This window comes from Cyprinus carpio, chromosome B5, assembly GCF_018340385.1.
Source record: "Cyprinus carpio isolate SPL01 chromosome B5, ASM1834038v1, whole genome shotgun sequence".
Lineage (NCBI taxonomy): Eukaryota > Metazoa > Chordata > Actinopteri > Cypriniformes > Cyprinidae > Cyprinus > Cyprinus carpio.
This window is the reverse complement of record NC_056601.1, coordinates 9575660-9594343: the sequence shown is the minus strand read 5'-3', so window position 1 is coordinate 9594343 and position 18684 is coordinate 9575660. Positions and strand designations below refer to the sequence as shown.

At 37.3% G+C, this 18684-nt stretch overlaps 1 protein-coding gene across 5 annotated transcripts; it reads right to left on the bottom strand.

The window, feature by feature from the left end:
- Positions 1-880: 880 nt before the first annotated feature.
- On the bottom strand, positions 881-18291 carry lmo4a (LIM domain only 4a). Of its 5 annotated transcripts, none has more exons than XM_042724184.1 (6): positions 18167-18273; positions 11753-11839; positions 10792-11037; positions 3846-3942; positions 2065-2223; positions 881-1869 (listed from the first exon to the last, which is right to left on the bottom strand). In XM_042724184.1, the coding sequence occupies exons 2-6, from the start codon at positions 11767-11769 to the stop codon at positions 1861-1863; spliced, it is 528 nt and encodes a 175-aa protein (XP_042580118.1). In that variant the 5' UTR covers positions 11770-11839; positions 18167-18273; the 3' UTR covers positions 881-1860. The 5 variants fall into 5 exon arrangements, with proteins under 5 accessions (XP_042580118.1, XP_042580117.1, XP_042580121.1 ...); XM_042724183.1 differs by lacking the exon at positions 18167-18273 and adding an exon at positions 17374-17757; XM_042724187.1 differs by lacking the exon at positions 11753-11839 and having other exon boundaries at positions 18167-18291.
- Between the last annotated feature and the right edge of the window lie 393 nt (positions 18292-18684).

Genomic DNA, 18684 nt, shown 5'->3' with positions numbered 1-18684 from the left:
GATGACATCAAAAAAAAAAAAAAAAAAAAAAATTGGACTGTGGCCAATACATATCTACCTAAAATTACAAACCATTTCATTATATAAAGGAAAACGCCATAGTTTTTAATTTTAGGTTGTTGTTTTATTCCCCTCAGTGTGATCTAACCCGCTCTATTAAGATTCCACAAACACACATATAATTCTTCAATGTGAAAAGTCACAGCTGGCTTTTACACCCCCTTCCCAACACACACACACACACACACACACACACACACACACACACCCCAACAGCCATAATGAGGGATGCTTGGCTTCCATTTTTCTCATAAGAAACGCAAGGGAAAGGAACATTTTTTATTAATCGTAAAAGTAAATTGGAAAGGAACACCTTGTGATTGCAGGCCAAAGGTAGTTGAAAAAAGAGAGATGGGTTTAATTAGCTAATTAAATAAACAAGATATGGGGGAGTTTAATGCCAAAAAGCAATTACCAGAAATGCCATAATGAGAAAACTTCTCAAACCACAGCAAATCAGATCAGAAAAAGGCAGATTTTGAAGTAGTAAATGAAATCTTGAGAGGATAGCCGGAAGAAAGAAAAGGGCGGAAATATATCATTCCTTTCTGTAGCCACGTTCACAAAGATGCACAAGACCTCCCTTTAGCAAGACCTGCAGATTGAAGTCACGGCAAGAGAAAGAAAAAGTGCCAGCTCAAATGCCTTTCATTACTCTCCATAACGATGCAGATGCAAGAGTTTTGAAATCTGGAGGTAATGAACCATGTTTTTGGCCAAGGACTATTGGAGAGCCGTCTCGACTTCCAATGAGTGTCCAACACACCAAGCCAAAACCATTAAATGTTGATGTACACTGAGCAGAGATGTCAAGACTGTATTTGTGATGATTATAGTTTTTTAATTAAGTACTTTTTTCTTTTACAGACATCTTATTTTTTGAACGCTCCTCCGTTTAAACAGAGGACACAAGGAAACAGGTCAACCATTGAACACGATACAACAGCACATGGGATATGTACAATTTTACTCTCCATCTCCCTCACTCTCCCAAAAGTCTTGGCAGACACTGAATAGCAGTCTCTATTAGAGAATATGCATACAGACATATAATTTATTCTACCAAACCATGGAAAAAAAAACATGCTGTTTCCTCTGGAGACTATGACTCTTTCAAAAAGAGCACTTCATACATCATAAACCCGAGTAGACAAAACAATACATTTTCACGTGTCTGTACTGTGCATGTGTATAATTACTTGCTAAGAAGAAGTAAATGACAAAGGAGAAAAAAATGGACATAAAAATGTTTTTTTTTTTTTTAGGCACCAAAGATGACAGAACGTTTTCAAAAAAGATCAAATTACACTTAAAGTGAAAAGGGCCTGTAAGCTAAAGGCAACCACCACTGAAACAAAACTGAGTTTTAACAGTCTTTTGATCTATGGATGTCATTTTGTGGGCAAGAAGTGATATCTTTCATAATCCATAGACCCATGCAGTCCAAAATGTCAGGTAACATCCACAACATTTCTTGAGAAACTTCTCAAAAGGGAACAAAATCACCCCAGCTTTAATTGGCTGCTCTTTAATAGAGTAAGGCTTCAGGCCATCCCAGCCATACCAGATGGACCACATATGAGTGATCATTTTCAGATTTCTTCAATTTGATTGTGTTTCCCTCGTTAGGGGTGATTGTCTCGCAAGTGACCCACAGTACTTGCGTAGTTCTGGCTGGATTCACGAAAGTAAAGTGGACATCTTGGGTGTGGGTGGACATTCACAATGATAGATTGAAGGGAAGATGTGAGGGAAAATACGAAGAGAAGGCACGCCGCAAATTATAAATCCTTTGTTTTCTCAGCACACCTGAGTAAAAAGATCAAATAGCCAATCAGTTTAATTCTCTCTTCAGTCTCTCTTCATTTTTATCATGTTTTTCTATCATCTGGTACAAAATAAACTTTGTTAAAGTTACAGCTTTAAATGCAAGTTTAGGGATATAATTGACACTAATAGGTTTGCACAAAGATTTCTTATCAATTCGCCATTTTTATATCATACCTTTTGGTCGGGTAGGAGGGTGTTGCTCTGCAGGGGGGTCAGGTGACTACTGAGCAAAGCTCCACCTGGTCGGTCATGTTCACAAAAGATGGTGCCATTGACGTAGTGAAATCGGTCACCAGGCACCAAGCGATTTCGACATGTGGCACAAGTGAAACACTGTGAAGAGAAGGAAAAAAAAGCAAAGGGTTATTTTACTGGATGTCTGGTGTGCCATTTAATAAATGTCTTCAACTAAACTAAAAAACAATTCAAGTTGAGAGGAAATGGAAGTAGTGACATCTTTTGTATGTGTCCCATATGTAAAGTCTTATAGATAAACAGTTTTCCACTATTAGAAGAAATAGGTGGGGGAAAAAGAGCCCAGAGGAACTACACATATGGTACATTTGCATTGTGTGAAAAAATCTGTTACACTCCATGCTCACATTTCTTCAGATACTCACAAATTAGAAATTTTGTCAGGATGTAGTTACCCAATTTTGCAAACTTATGCAAACATGGACCACTGGGAAACCAAACCGATCCACTCAGCTTAATCAGGGAATGGTTTCCTTTTCCAATCAAATATTATTAAGACAGGTTGACACCTACACCACTATAATTAAGAAGGAATGTGTGGCGCAGTTGGGAAAACGGTTAGTTGATGAGTTTCGGTAGGTATCTCTTGAGACTATCCTGCTATCAGTGTTCAGTAAATGCAAGACTTCAGCTGACAATTCAAAGAGAAATATATTTCCTCAAAAAGAGGCTACTTCAAGTCTTTGCAGATGTTTCCATTCCAACCAAATAATGTGAAGTATAAACACATATGTTAATATGAAAATCCTTTTATTCTCACTCTGGAGATATGGGATGTGGGTCCAAGTCATTGTTTTGCAAGAATTATAAATTTCAGTCTTTCAACTTTTCCAGTCTTAAGGGAGTTGCAAAACAATACTCAAAAAGAAGTAAAATTTTATAAATCTAAATATGAATCATCGACTCTTATGTTGAGCAATTCCTGCTGGCTTACATGTCAGTGTCAAAGGGAATTAGGTAACTGCAATGTACAAAAACAAATTCCCTCATGTTTGGGACTGGTTCATAAATTGCAACCATACAAGATTCAATATTGAGTAATTCTGTCTGTGACCTGTCCTATAGGTTTGGCTCATCTTTTCTCAGATTCAACAGTGAAAATCCACATCAAACTGCATTTTTTGAAGTTAGTCACGCTACTGTGTTTTGCAAATGTAGGGCAGTACAACAATTTTGTGTCTATGCAGCAACTCAGTCTGATCACAAAAGATTCATAAAGAGTATTTAGTCTACTGTAAATAATTGAAGTTAGTCTATGACAAATTGCTATCTGTCCATACGTTTTATATAGTAAAATAAAAGGTGTATCACTGCTGTGCTGTGTATAATGAAAAGTAATGACAATTACATCTTTTCTATATTCTGGTCTTTATCCTGTTTGTTTCTACTAATTTGTTGTCAAAGTAGCAACACATCTTTTCTTCTGTCATACATCTGTGTGACAAAAAGATAAAAAAGTGTTGATCGGGGACTTGGTTCTATTCATCAGTAAATGTGAGCTTGGAGTCATTGTAAGAAAGGAGCAGGTTTAGGTGGACAAAATTATTGGATAAGTCTAGAATGTGGCACGCACCAGAGAAAACTGAGCTAAAAAAAAAAAAAAAAAAGAAGAATCCTACTGACAGATGTATCGTTCATTAATTTTTTTTTTTTTTTAATACTGACAATGCATGAGTGTTTGCTAACAGGCTATGACTCACCTTTAGATGGTAGACATTACCCTGGGCCCTCATCACCATCTCACTGGCAGGGATAGACTGTCCACATGCACTGCAGGCCCCACTGTGACCAAACAACCTGCACAGAAAAGGGGTATAAAAAAAATGAAGAATTAAATATATAATAATATTTAAACAGTGACATACGGAAGAGGATTAGGGCCAAGCAATAATAAAAAAATAAAACCATCTCGAGATTAAAGTCATTATATTGCGAGATTAAACTCGTTAAATTTCGAGAATAAAGTCGTTGTGTTTCGAGAAAAAACTCGTTAAATTTCGAGAAAAAAAAAGTCGAAATACAATCTTGAGAATAAACTCATTAAATTTCGAGAATAAAGTCGCTGTGTTTCGAGAAAAAAACTCGTTAAATTTCGAGAAAAAAAGTCGAAATACAATCGTGAGAATAAACTCATTTAATTTCGAGAATAAAGTCGTTGTGTTTCGAGAAAAAAAGTCGAAATGAAATGTAGAGAATAACGCATTCGATCAGTGTTCATTGCATAACCTATATCTTTCAGTAACAAAGAAATACTATCAACTTTAGCTAATTATGACACAATAATAATTAGCACACGAACTTTAAAGAGAATTTGCAAGAGGCTAGGTCTTTTTAGAATAAAAAATCAGTCCAATTTGCGCGATGTAGGCTACTCGCTTTTGTCCTACATGAAATGATAACCAGAGGACAAATGCAAGGTTATCGCTGGCTTCACCCAAATGCACTCTGGCACTTGGACAGCTATGATAAATTAAAACCGTACGGCATTGCCATTAATGGCGTGTAATGTAATGAGTTTATTTTTTCTCTAAATTTAACGAGTTTAATCTCGCAATATAATGACTTTAATCTCAAGATGGTTTTATTTTTTTATTATTGCTTGGCCCTAATCCTCTTCCGTAGTGACAAGATATAAGTTGAAAGTCAGCACGTTTAAACATCCAAAATATATGTTTCCTTACGTGATTTCTCATTTGAGGGATTAAAAAAAATAAAAATAAAAAAAATAAACCTGTTTCCAATATTGCAAAATGACAACAAATCACCGTGAAGATAAAATGTCTTACACCGATCCACTTCTTTTCCTTCCACAATTGGGGAAATTCATTTTTGCGTCCGTAGCTTGAGTGCTTTTGCAATGTGTGTGTTTGTGAGTGTGTGGCTTGGATGGCAGGGCACCAAAGCCCCTCTAGTCCTAGACTGCAGCCTATCAGCTAATCTGGAGTGGCAGTGTGATTGGTGGCAATGGGTGGGGGGTGGCTATAGGAGCCTCTGATCCACCCTTGGCTCCTAATTAGGGTGCACTTGATTACTCAGCTGCCTGAGCTTGAGGTTGTTATGGGCAATTTTAGGAGAACACTCAAATGAGTTCAAGTCGTGCTCTTGATGAGCTGAAAGAAAGAAAAAAACATCTACACACACTCAGCCATATAGAGATAAAATCCAGATGCACACAAACAACACGCAACATACACGTATTCCACTCACACACATGCACACAAACAACTTGTTTTCATTCAGAACACCTGGAGCCACCATGTCACAGTCATGTTGCAATAGGAAACATTTCTTCCGCTCCCTCTCTGGGGTCTTTATTGTGACGGTAACCAGACCAGTTTGGCAGCTAATTCTCACCGCCTCACTTTCTCCTCTTCCCCCTGCCCTCTCTCTACCCCTCCTCCACTATCACTGTCCCAGCTCTGACTGCTCACAGTAATGAATTTTTGATCTTAATCCAAACAGTAATTTAATAAGAGACGGCAGAAAGGAGCCCTGTTCTCCCTAATTAATGCACCCTACTTTTATCAGACCTCAGGCTCCACGCTTTGTCATTTGGAAATGAAGCTCTGCCCTTTTGATTAGCTGTATTATACATATTTAATACACTGCAGATTGAGTACACCTTACATGCACTCTTAAAGGAAATATCCATAAGAACACCCTTGACACGTAGGCCTCTAACATGTTTGCTAAATTACAGTGTTGTAAGAGATTATGTCCTTTACCAAAGAGTTTTTCTTTCTCAGTTCAGTTGTTATAGAACCTAAAGTTGTCATAAAACAACAACTCATCATCGGTTGTCTGAACAGGTAAAAAGAGATAGATACAGTATATAATAAAAGAAAAAATCTTGACCAGGGGTGCATCAAGTACTTGCAGACAAAACTATGGGTGCTTCAGAGAGGGAACAAAATGTCAAAAAAGAAAAGTGGATCCTATTGCAAAATACAAAAAAAATCCACATATAGGCACTCGCATAGTTAGCAAGGCCTTCGCTAGGGTGTTAACTATGCGAGTGCCTTTTTTTTTGTATTTTCTTTTTTGACAGTATATAACATATTGCATTATAAAGTAACAACAAAAACAACAACAACAGTAATTTTATTTTTAACTATTTTTTGGCAGGTGAGCCAGCCTTACATGATAAAATATTTGTAATATTATGTAGGTGTAATAATAATAAGAAGAGCAATATTAACAATGTAATAATAATAATTTTATACAATTTTAAAACCTTTTTTATAATACAAATTTTATATACTTTAATATAAAATTAATATAATTTTGTAATTTTATTTTATTTACTTTATGTTAAAAAAGTTTATATTGTAGTTTATATTTATTACCAGTTCAGTCAGGCCCACATTCTAAAATATTTTTAACAATATATAGTTATATTAATATTAATATGAATACATACATATTAATTAATAATTATTTCATAATTTCATTGAAATTTAAATAAAGTAAATTCATATAATTTATATTAATAAACAAATATAATAATTCTAATAATATATACAGTGTATAATGTTATATTTTGTATAATATTAATATTACAATTACAATTAACGATAACAACTCTTCTGAATCTGTCATTTTTATTTTAAATATGGCAGGGCTGCACAATTTCTTTTCGATTTTGGGATCTATGAGGTTGACTTTTTAGCAGGCATTTCTGGCAATTCTAAAGCAATCACAGGCAAAAAAAAAAATTTCTGTGTGGCAATGCCAAATAGTCAGACATCCCTGGTTGAGGTCCAAACAGACCAGTGTGGGTCTAACAGGCAACAATGCCGTGCCGTCATGGACCAATGCATCACTGCACACATCCAAACACACAGAGGTCAATTTCAAAGCCTCAGCGATTATAAACAAATCTAATCTCCGCACCTCTGGAGCCTTCAGCTCAAAATATACAAGGGAATAGAGGCCAAATTCAATCAAAGAGCTATGTAATCATCATACAGACATACGAGCAATCATAGACCCCAGCGAAAACCACCAGAAAAATAAACGAACGATTTTTAGGATTTGCAAAACAAGGTTACGGTTGTTTTGTAGACTGGTCAAACTTTATAACAAAACTAGATAGTAAAGTTTGTGTTCAAACTTTAAGTTGGCTTGAAAAAGCCTGACCAGAAAGTTTGAAAAATTTAGAAAGTTTGAAAAGTTTAAAAAGTTTAAAAAGATTTAAAATTTTGAAAAGTTCAGAAGTTTAAAAAAGAAAGTGATTAACATATTGCTAGCATTAAAAGCAAGTGACTAACATGTCATTAGCATGATTAGCAAAGTTGCTAGCATGTTGCTAGCATAATTAGCAAGTGACTAGCATGTACTTAACATGATTAGCAAGGTATCTAGCATGTCACTAGCATGTTTGTAGCATGATTAGCAAGTGACTAGCATGTTTTTAGCATGATTATCGATTGACTAGCATGTCGCTAGCATGTTTCTAGCATGATTAGCAAGTGACTAGCATGTCGCTAGCATGTTTCTAGCATGATTAGCAAGTGACTAGCATGTCACTAGCATGTTTTTAGCATGATTAGTGAGTGACTAGCATGTCAGTAGCATGTTTTTAGCATGATTAGCGAGTGACTAGCATGTCGCTAGCATGATAAGCATGTTACTAGAATGTCGCTAGCATGTTTCTAGCATGATTAGCAAGTGACTAGCATGTCGCTAGCATGTTTCTAGCATGATTAACAAGTGACTAGCATGTCACTAGCATGTTTTTAGCATGATTAGCTAGTGACTAGCATGTCGCTAGCATGTTTATAGCATGATTAACAAGTGACTAGCATGTCACTAGCATGTTTTTAGCATGATTAGCTAGTGACTAGCATGTCGCTAGCATGTTTCTAGCATGATTAGGAAGTGACTAGCATGTTGCTAGCATGTTTTTAGCATGATTAGCAAGTGACTAGCATGTTTTTAGCATGATTAGCGATTGACTAGCATGTCGCTAGCATGTTTCTAGCATGATTATCAAGTGACTAGCATGTTGCTAGCATGTTTCTAGCATGATTAGCAAGTGACAAGCATGTTTTTAGCATGATTAGTGAGTGACTAGCATGTCGCTAGCATGTTTCTAGCATGATTAGCAAGTGACAAGCATGTTTTTAGCATGATTAGCAAGTTACTAGCATGTCGCTAGCATGTTTCTAGCATGATTAGCAAGTGACTAGCATGTCACTAGCATGATTAGCAAGTTACCAGCATGTCGCTAGCATGTTTCTAGCATGATTAGCGAGTGACTAGCATGTCACTAGCAAGTTTTTTAGCATGATTAGCGATTGACTAGCATGTCGCTAGCATGTTTCTAGCATGATTAGCAAGTGACTAGCATGTCACTAGCATGATTAGCAAGTTACTAGCATGTCGCTAGCATGTTTCTAGCATGATTAGCAAGTGATTAGCATGTCGCTAGCATGTTTCTAGCATGATTAGCAAGTGACTAGCATGTGACTAGCATGTTTTTATCATGATTAGCGAGTGACTAGCATGTCGCTAGCATGTTTCTAGCATGATTAGCAAGTGATTAGCATGTCGCTAGCATGTTTTTAGCATGATTAGCAAGTGACTAAGCATGTTTTTAGCATGATTAGTGATTGACTAGCATGTCGCTAGCATGTTTCTAGCATGATTAGCAAGTGACTAGCATGTCGCTAGCATGTTTCTATGATAATCTAGCTAAAACCAGTTGATTCAGTAAAGAAAACCAGCTAAAACCAGCTAAAACCAGCTAAGACCAGCTAAGACCAGCGTGACAGTGGCCAAAACTACTTTAAAACCATGTTAAAAGCATGTTAAAAGCATGTTTCTAACCTGATTATCAAGTTACTAACATGTTGTTAACATGTTTCTATGATATCTAGCTAAAACCAGTTGATTCAGTAAAGAAAACCAGCTAAAACCAGCTAAGACCAGCTAAGGCCAGCGTGACAGTGGCCAAAACCACTTTAAACCATGTTAGAAGTATGTTTCTAGTCTGATAAGCAAGTTACTAGCATTTTGTTAACATTTTTCTATTCTAATCCAGCTAAAACCAGTTGATTCAGTAAAGAAAACCAGCTAAAACCAGCTAAGACCACCTAAGGCCAGCGTGACAGTGGCCAAAAACCACTTTAAAACCATGTTAAAAGCATGTTTCTAGTCTGATTAGTGAGTAACTAGCATGTTGTTTTCATTTTTCTATACTAAACCAGCTACAACCAGTTGATTCAGTAAAGAAAACCAGCTAAGACCAGGTAAGGCCAGCGTGACAGTGGCCAAAACCACTTTAAACCAGGTAGAAGTATGTTTCTAGTCTGATTAGTGAGTAACTTGCATGTTGTTAGCATGTTTCTATGCTAATCCGGCCAAAACCAGCTTAAACCAGTGGATTCAGTAAAAACCAGCTAAAACCCAGCTAAGACCAGCGTGACAGTGGCCAAAAACCACTTAAAAACCAGCTTGGGAGACTAGCCAAAGCAACTGATCAGCTTAGGCTGGTTTTAGCTGTATTCTCAGTAGAGAGTTTTTAAGGTTTGCTATGGTAGTAGACAACTTAAATTCATTATAAGTCTTATTTTGTAAAAGTTTGCACCACCTCAATGAAAGTCTATGGGATTTAAGGTGGTTTTTGGTAGTCTGGTTTACGAAAACCATAAGCCGGATCAGTTAGAAAAGATATAGCAACCCGAGTCAGACCAGTCTGAAGGTCTGACCCGAGTTTGGTGGTTCTAGCTTGAAAGCTCTAGGAGGAGATAGTGTTTAAAATTTGGCTCAGAAGAATAATAATAATAATAATAATAAGATTAGATAGTAGATCAGTAAGTTGGCTTTTTCAAGCCAACTTAATTACAATTCTGAGTTGACTTCTAATTTGATCACCGGCCATGTGGTTAAACAGGATGGCTTGAGTCTAAAGTGGTGTACGGCACATGAAAAGCATGTGGGGAGTTTTTGAGGAATATGGCTGCTCCAGATGCCATGTTAAATGCACCCACACACTTCCTGTCATGATCGGTGAACTTTTCTTGTCCCTTTCTTGTACAGTTTATGCAGTAACATGAGTTCCTAAGTGTGGCCTCAAAAAAGATGTTTAATATCAGTATGACAGACAATGCTCTACAGTCATCCCAACAAAATCTGCTTATTTCAGATAAAATTATTTTTCACAAATGGACAAATTAACATTTGGTTTAATTATTTAAATATATGCTGAACTTAAAATTATAGTTTTGTTCAAAATAAATATGAAATAATAAATAGAAAAACCTTGCACAACCAAAAGTCATGCAAGATAACATAAACTAAAAAAAAAAAAAAAAAAAAAAAGGCTGTTCATGCGAGATTTGGTAGTGTGTGGGGTTTATCTATTTTTTCCAGTTCAGGCCAAAATAAATATCAAACACGCTTCTAAATATCCTGTGTCTGGTAAAACAGGAAAGGAGATTTGCCAAACGATATGAAAGAATGATCAAGTTCACAAATCAAAGACATTTTATTGATTTGTCCCAGTAAAATCCACAGATTTCCTATCCTTCTTGTGTAACACATTACGACTCATGCTGTGACCAGAAACATTATTTATTTCCTCTTATTCGGCATTTCTTCAGCAGTCCAACCAAATCCCCAACTGCCTGTTTCTTTTAGTACCTGATGTAATCGTTCTTGCAGAGGATCATTCCTCCTTTGCTGAAGCAGGTGCTGCCGATCTCTCCCAGCTGAGCCTGGCAGCAGGAGCACTTGAGGCAGCGCGTGTGCCAGTACCGATCCATGGAGAAGAGCAGGAAGCGATCCGAGATCCTACCTCCGCAGCCTGCACAGGAGCGCACTGCCCCACCGCTGCCTCCTGTTACCGCAACAGCGGCGGTTTCCACGCGACTGTTCACCATCGCCTGCCTGCGGGATAGAACGGAGAAACTCGTAAATCAGCAGATATGGCCTGTGTTATACAGAGGCCTCGTTCTACCACTATCAGAAGATCAGCCATTAGAGATGTTCCTCCAAGCCTCTTCAAACACATCACCATAATACATTCTTATCATCCTGAGGAAATGTCATAGCAGAATGATGGGACAGATATATTTCTCGCCCTGTTGTTGATTGCATTTTCTCCATCCAGACAAGAGAAAAAAGGATAGATTGACTGACCAATTGAGATTATAAATAACAGGGGTTGGGGGGGGAGTGCTGATTACTGTGTGGTACATAACTAACTGTAATAGAAATACAAATTTACAGCAACTTGGACACATAATGTGGTTACATAATGTGGTTGTTGTTTACTATTTGCAATTTTATTTCTTTCTATTGTGGCTGTGGTCACCTTTAGGATCTTTGAATATTCATGCTTATAAAAGATTGACATTAAGATATGATTACATATAAAAGTCAGTTATAACATTTAACTTATTTTCTCTATGTAACATGGTGCAACCAATTGTATTCTGTAACATTTTATACTGGCTAGGAGAAGAAAAAAAATAAGGTTCCCAGTCAAAGGGAACAATAATCAGCATAACAAAATATATTTATCCCACAATGCAGTGCAGCGAGAAAAGAAAAGTTTGTGGTTTATATCATAAACGGTTAATGAAGCTGAGAGCAAACTTCCCTGTATGTCATTGTCATCACCAGTGTAGAGGTACACAAGACCTGTCCAGAAAACCACCCTCTCTTAGCACGAGAACCTGTGCAGCTACTGAAATGAATGAATAACAGGTAAAGTCATTCCTCTGTATGAAAATGTCTTATCACGATTATATTGTGACCAAAATTATCATTATTGTTAAAATGTGCTGGAAATGTTCAAAAAGTACTACTGACATATAAAACTTGGTGAAGTGATTCATAGTTAAAATCAACAAACAACAAATAAAATGACTTTTTGTTTGCATAATCACTAAAACAATAACATTACCAAAGATGGATTTTAAATGACAACATGACTGACAACAGTCTAATATGTTCAAATATCTAATGTAAATGTTCAAATAAAGGTTTGAAAATGTTTCATAAAAAGGTAAACCTCACATTTCAGCCTTTAAATAAAGAAAAGGGTTAAGGAAGTGATAATTGATTAATAAATGATTATAAGTATTTTATCTGCTCCATAAATAATTCTAGACAACTTATCGGAATTGTTTAAATGTGTAGAATCCACATAAGCTTGTTTTTCATCAACCGGTCAAAATTTATAGCAGGACATACAAATTCAGTCCGTTTTTTTGGCCAGACAAAACCCGCTGCACACAATCTGAATATAAATATAGCCTAAGCCTCTGTAAATCCTCTCTATGACAGTAGGTGGCGCTTATGGAAAATCTGAATTACAGATGTTTCCCATAACCTCTGTGGACAAAACCCCATTGCGATTAAGAACATTTCTTGGAGCGAAGATGTAAACAAAATGCCATCGAATCTTTTCTAAAGACAGTCTGAACCTTCAGAGGTACATCCATATAATTCATTCATATATTCATTTGTATAATTCCCTTAGGACTCTTTTAAAACCTCCCAGCTTTTCCGCCATGTTTTCACTCCAAATAAAACTACTCCGCATGCTGTGCGCATGTGAGACTGTTACTTAAAACTGTGTTTTATACTGGATAGTATTGATTTATCCTCAGTTGTTCAAATCGCAGTAATCGAATATGGTTATAATGATAATTAAAATATGAAATGGTAATTCATGATTTATCGTCAAACCGATAATCATTACATCCCTAAATCTGTATTTATAACAAATGCATTCAAAATATGTTTATACAAACATAATGGTGTTGAAGTACCTCAAGAAAAGTCACAGTTAAAAGTTGAAAAAAAAAAAAAAAAATCTTAAAGTGCAATGTTATTGCCACGGAACTACAATAAAACTCATGCCGCAGGCAATACTATGGAAATGATGTAGTCCACAGATTTTTATATCTGCCTTAACATTATCAGTTTATATCTACAGCTCATTTCCAGAACTTTCATTGCAAATATGAGTGGAGATCAAGCCCAGCTGGAGGCAATGCAGCTCTCAAATGGCAGTAACTGGAACCATAAGGACAAACTAAAGTCTGTTCCCTTTCAGTGTACGCACTCTCAGAGTGTGAATGCTGATCCAAGAACAAGGGTCATATCTATATGGTGTTTCTAAATAAGAATGCTAATCTAAATCATGATTTTCACTTTTCCTTTTTTTAATGGTATGTCCAAGTTTGTAGTCAGTATGCCTTGTGGTAAACAGCCTTCAACCAACATGAGAGCTCAATCACAACACCAACCACTGTTAATGATGTTTTGCAAATGAAAGTGCAGCTGATTTGTCATTCCCTGTCTGAAGATTTTAGTTTGAGTATGTTTTCACTTATGTCGAGTGTATTCCCTTGATGAGTTACTGTTCACTCGCCGTTTCCCTGCAAGCAAAAAAAACTATTCCCGCTCTCAATAAACAGCCTTATGCAGTTCCACAAGGATGAATTCAGACTAACCACCAACCATCTTCTCCAAACACACACATACTAGTACAGTGTTAGTATGTCTAGCTTCAGACCAACATATTACCTTTTTTAACTTTATCTAAAATATGCACGAAGACTGTGGTTTGAGAAGGTTAGACCATCTAACTAAGCAAAAGACATTCAGGCTCGAGGCACAATACATTTGCTCGAACACATTTAGAAATGCTTGCACATTTTATTTCTAAAAATAACTTTGTATCTCTGCATTGTTTTCTGAACAGACATAAAGCGAGCTTCACTGCTGCATTTGGAGAACCAATGCAAAATCCAGTGAGGACCAGACGGTGCAGTCTGCTCTTTTTGGAAGGCAGCAGCAATGTGAGGAAGAGGTTTTGGACATCTGGCAGAGGCTATATCACTTGTTATTTCCTCCCTCTGTTGTTCTGAAGGAGAGGTCATTCGGCAGCAGACTGGAGATGGAGGCCAGGTTAGAGGTCACAACTGAGCCCTGTTGATTGGTAGGGTCGACCAGGGGTCAAAAGAGGAGAGGAAAGCAACAGGAAAGCTCTTTGTGCTTCGCTCTAAAGGATTGGGAATGCTTTCCTCTGGTCTGTCTTCCTAGCCTTGTGCCGGACATAAGATATTGGCCGCCACGTGTTTTCCCACAAACAGAAGCATGAACATCGGGTACAGTAGGGTCAGCCCAAAAATTAAATTCTGTCATCATTTACTCACCCTCATGTTGTCTATGAGGAACCAAAAAATATATATTATGAATAGATCTTTTTTGTCTGTACTTAAATATTTTCTTTTGTGTTACACTTATAAAGTAAAGGCTGGATTACACAGCTTTTGCCCAGATTTTCGCCCAAATTTATAGTCTGGATGAGCTGACACTGGTTGCAGAAAGTCAAAGAGTTGACAGATTTCACAGAAAATCACAGAGTATGATGGCCACAGAATCTTTTAGCTTCAGACTATGATTCTGTCTATTCTGAGGATGTCAAAGTTGTTTGAAATTTTGAGCTGATTTGTCATGTTTCTCCTACTAATGAGGTGTGTATAAATTATTTTGTTTGAAAAAACTTGAAAGTCTAGTAGTATTTAAGTCATTTAGTGTATTATTTTACAAGTTTATGATGCCTTGTGTTTTAAAATCATTTTAGATTTTAAAAGTCAAGTGTATGACGGTGTAGGCTAAATGACAGAACATTCATTTTGGGGGGAACTATCCCTTTGAAAACCTTACAAACAGTTTATGTAGTAAAAAGAAAACGATGGAAATCCTAAAGCCAAGCATTAGCAGTCTGCAGAAAAATAACCAGGAAAGAGAGATCTAGTGTGCACGTGGTTAACATTCCCTCACCTTTCCTGATAAAACCGACCAAACAGGTATAATACAAAGCTCAGAGAGCTGCGTAAGCATTTCCTCCACAAACACAAGTATCCTGAAACTGACATGAACCTACATGCCTGAATTCTTATTGGAGAATTTGCCAAGCAATGGTTTAAACCAATTTCTGACACCCTCGGCTCTAATATTTTCATTGTCATGTCAGAGTTGGGCATATTTGTAAGTCATACACGAACTATGAGCCTGATATCTTGTTAAATGCGTTGGGACCAGCTGTACAAGATTATAAACCTGAACCAAAAGTAAATTTATTCAGCGCTTCAACACAAACAGATTTTGCCTCAGGACCTTTTCTCCATAACTGACACTGGTAACAAGCACCATACATTGTCATTCCCACACACCTGCAGAAGTGCAAAGCAGGTTGCCAAATAACTTTGCAACAGCTAATTTCATGAAAATGCAAATCCCCCATTTTTAATCATCCCTTTCCTGCAGACCTGAGAGCGAGAGAGACAATGCTGCCGAATGGGACCCTGGGGGAATATTACACGCTTTGAGGCTTGGCTGTTTCAATACAGAACAATTACATTATCCCTCTAATAACTTAGGTAAGTTAATCCTTCACTGGAAACGCTTGGCGACAACCTTTTTTAAGCTATGAGGCTTAATGTAGTGTGTTATCACAGAGTAGCAGGAGTTTGTGACGCTAAAGGCCTACATCTTTGGCAGTCTGCATTGTGTTATGACCAATTCCTGACTTAAAAGGCAAGCCAAAATATGGCATACCGTACATACTGCTTAAGCAGAGTGCAAAGTTTGTTTAAAGGTCACTGCTAACTTAAACCAGGCAAATCTAGGCAAATAGGTAATATATGAGCACAGCTGTACATCAATGGGCAGATTTTTTTTTTTTTTCATTTATATCATATATGAGTTTAATATAACAACTGTTTAAAACATAAATATCCATTAAAAACTTAAATATCTAAAAAGCTGCCGTTTAAGTCGAGAATTCATCCTGTTTTCCCAAACGTAACTGAAACGGTCAACCAAGTAACGTTACTGCTAGTTTCGAAGTGAGGAGCTTCTCTGGAAATAGACCAAACTCTTTATTTCTCTCGTTATTTAAACGCTGTCATCAGAAAGGTCAGAGAGGGGGAGGCTCGTTCAGTTCCACTTGACTAACGGGCTGATTGATGAAATAAGAGGCAAAAACAGAAGCTAATGAAGAGAAACACAATACCGTCGCTGTCCGAGCGCAGACTGATGGATTGGTGTCGGCTTGACGGAGCAAATGATGGGTCTCCGCCACGAGACAAATCACATATCATCAATTACTAGCCTAATGGTGTGGGAGACTTAAGAACACACTATTATGTTTTATGGTTGCGCTTCAACTTTTCCTTATGTTGGGCGGAACGTCTGTTGAGAACTAACCGCACGGTCACCATAGAAACTCGGCAACGCGGGAGAACGACGGTATTTCAATATAAACTGACTTATGCTGTAACTGTGAATTTTTAGTGTCATAACACGTCGTTTAAGACAACATATAACTGCGCAAAAACCCAGTGTGAGTCCCTGATAATTAAAATAAATTAGCATAACACCACGGTTCGCAGCGTCTAAAAATAGTAGCGAGTCCAGTGAGCAAATGACCAAACCCTGGTTGGCACCAGCACAGATTAGCAGTATATCCTTCCCTTTTAATAATGCGCTCTGGGGCCATATAACTACACGCTTCGCCGTTTCATTAAAACGGGTCTCTTTTTAATTAACACTCCGCGCACAACTCCCCATTGTGCACAATTCTCCGCTTCAGTGACAGCATACATCAAGGCGGTGTCTCAAAAAATAGTATGCTGCCTACCTAGACTGCATTTTACCTAGACCCCAACTGAGCCCAGCTGTCTAGGTTGGCAGCTCACTATGATTTGAGATATAGCCTGCGAGTTACTGTACAGGGAAGTTGCAGCCAAGACGTAACGTTAGCAATGTAAAGTTTGGTTAAACAAGGATGGGGAATAAAATAAATGATACTCAAAACTCTAAATAAACTTAAATTTTTTGTCCATAGTTCAAGTGTGGAACTTGCAACCCCAGTGTATTGTCACCAATGGTCTCTACGATCTACTTGCGCGATTAGGACGTTTTTGAGAAACACAACTCTGGTAAATGTGGAGCAAACGGCATTAGATAAATCTGCTAAATGACAAATAACTACAAAGGTGCGATAAAATACAACACAAATGACATCTTATAAGAGTAGACGTTGTGAGAGGTGCGTGTTTGAACATGCAGACTCAAGTGGAAACTGTTAAAAAAGAAAGCATTTTAAACATCGGGACACTCCAACCATATTGAAACTGTCTTTACCAGTTCACTGTCTTTATTAATGTAATCTTTACTACGTTAGATGTTTTTACTCACCGTTTTTTGTACGGAGTCTGGACTGAAGTCAAAAAGGTGGTGGGATCGCTCTCAAAGTTATTGTGTGGTGATAAACAGTGAGAGACTGGCTGTTTTTGTATATGTATTTTGTTTTCGTCCACCAAAAAAATCGTTGAAGAAAATGCGCTTTTGATAATCCGAGTGTCGCGTGTTCCAACAAACTTTAAAATCGCCCCCTCTTTAGAAGCGCTCCGCTGCAACCGTCAGATTCATGTTAGTGTTGAGCTTTGCACATGATATTTCTGTCGCTTTCTTAAAACTAGAATTTATAACTCGCTTTCTTATGACTTACTGTCTAAAACCTCCTAAGAGCTGCGAATCTCGTTTCTGGCACCAGTTTACTCTGAAATTACACATGAACGAACAGGGAGAAATGTTTAAAGTCACTCCTCTGATGACGTGCCATAGGTGCAACCCCAACAGCCAATGAGCGGCGAGGGGGCGTGGCATTTGACAGGATGATGGATGGCTGTTTGGGCAACTTTAAACTATTTGAAAGTGAACTAATTTAAATTCCCCGTAATCACCACGGCTGAGTTATACTGAAAGGACTTAAAAGCCGTCTTTATCCACTGCATTTGAGCCTGCTGACTGTGGCGTGGCCACGTTTAGGTGTATTAATTATTCACCCACGCGCTGACACAAACGGACAGTTTTCTATAGCATCAATCTATAAATAATCCGACAATAGATGCAAAAACAGACAGTCCAAAAAACAGATGTGCTCACGCGAGAGGAAAACAGGCAGCTGTTAAATTGAACACTAACTTACCACGTGTCTTAACTTATATTTGCTGCGTCTCTCGGCACGATCGAAGCTGCGAACATCTGTCCAAGATGGAAAGCCAATTACCTCTGGCGCCGTAAATCTTTATTTAACCAATGCAATACCGTCCAATCTGCCTTGATTTACCATTACAGGCTTAAATGAACTAGCCTTGGCCACTTACTTACAGGCAGTGCTACCACAAAGAAATGTTGTGGCTTATTATGTCAACTAAACACACCTGCGAGGCCAAATCGGTACTTAACTGTTAATGGTAATAGCGTAATTTGACAACTGTAACACAGTCTTATAAATGTTATCTTTGTTATAACTAAGTACTATGTTCATAGTTTAAGCTGCATGAAGTGTTTATTTTTTAACCTGGCCTATATGATGCAAAGGCATTATCTACTTGAAGTACTACATTTTTATTTTCATGTAGATAGGACAATATCACATTTAGTAGATTTGAAAAATAAATACATAAAATTCTAATTGTATAAAACAACGCTTGTAAGACTCCC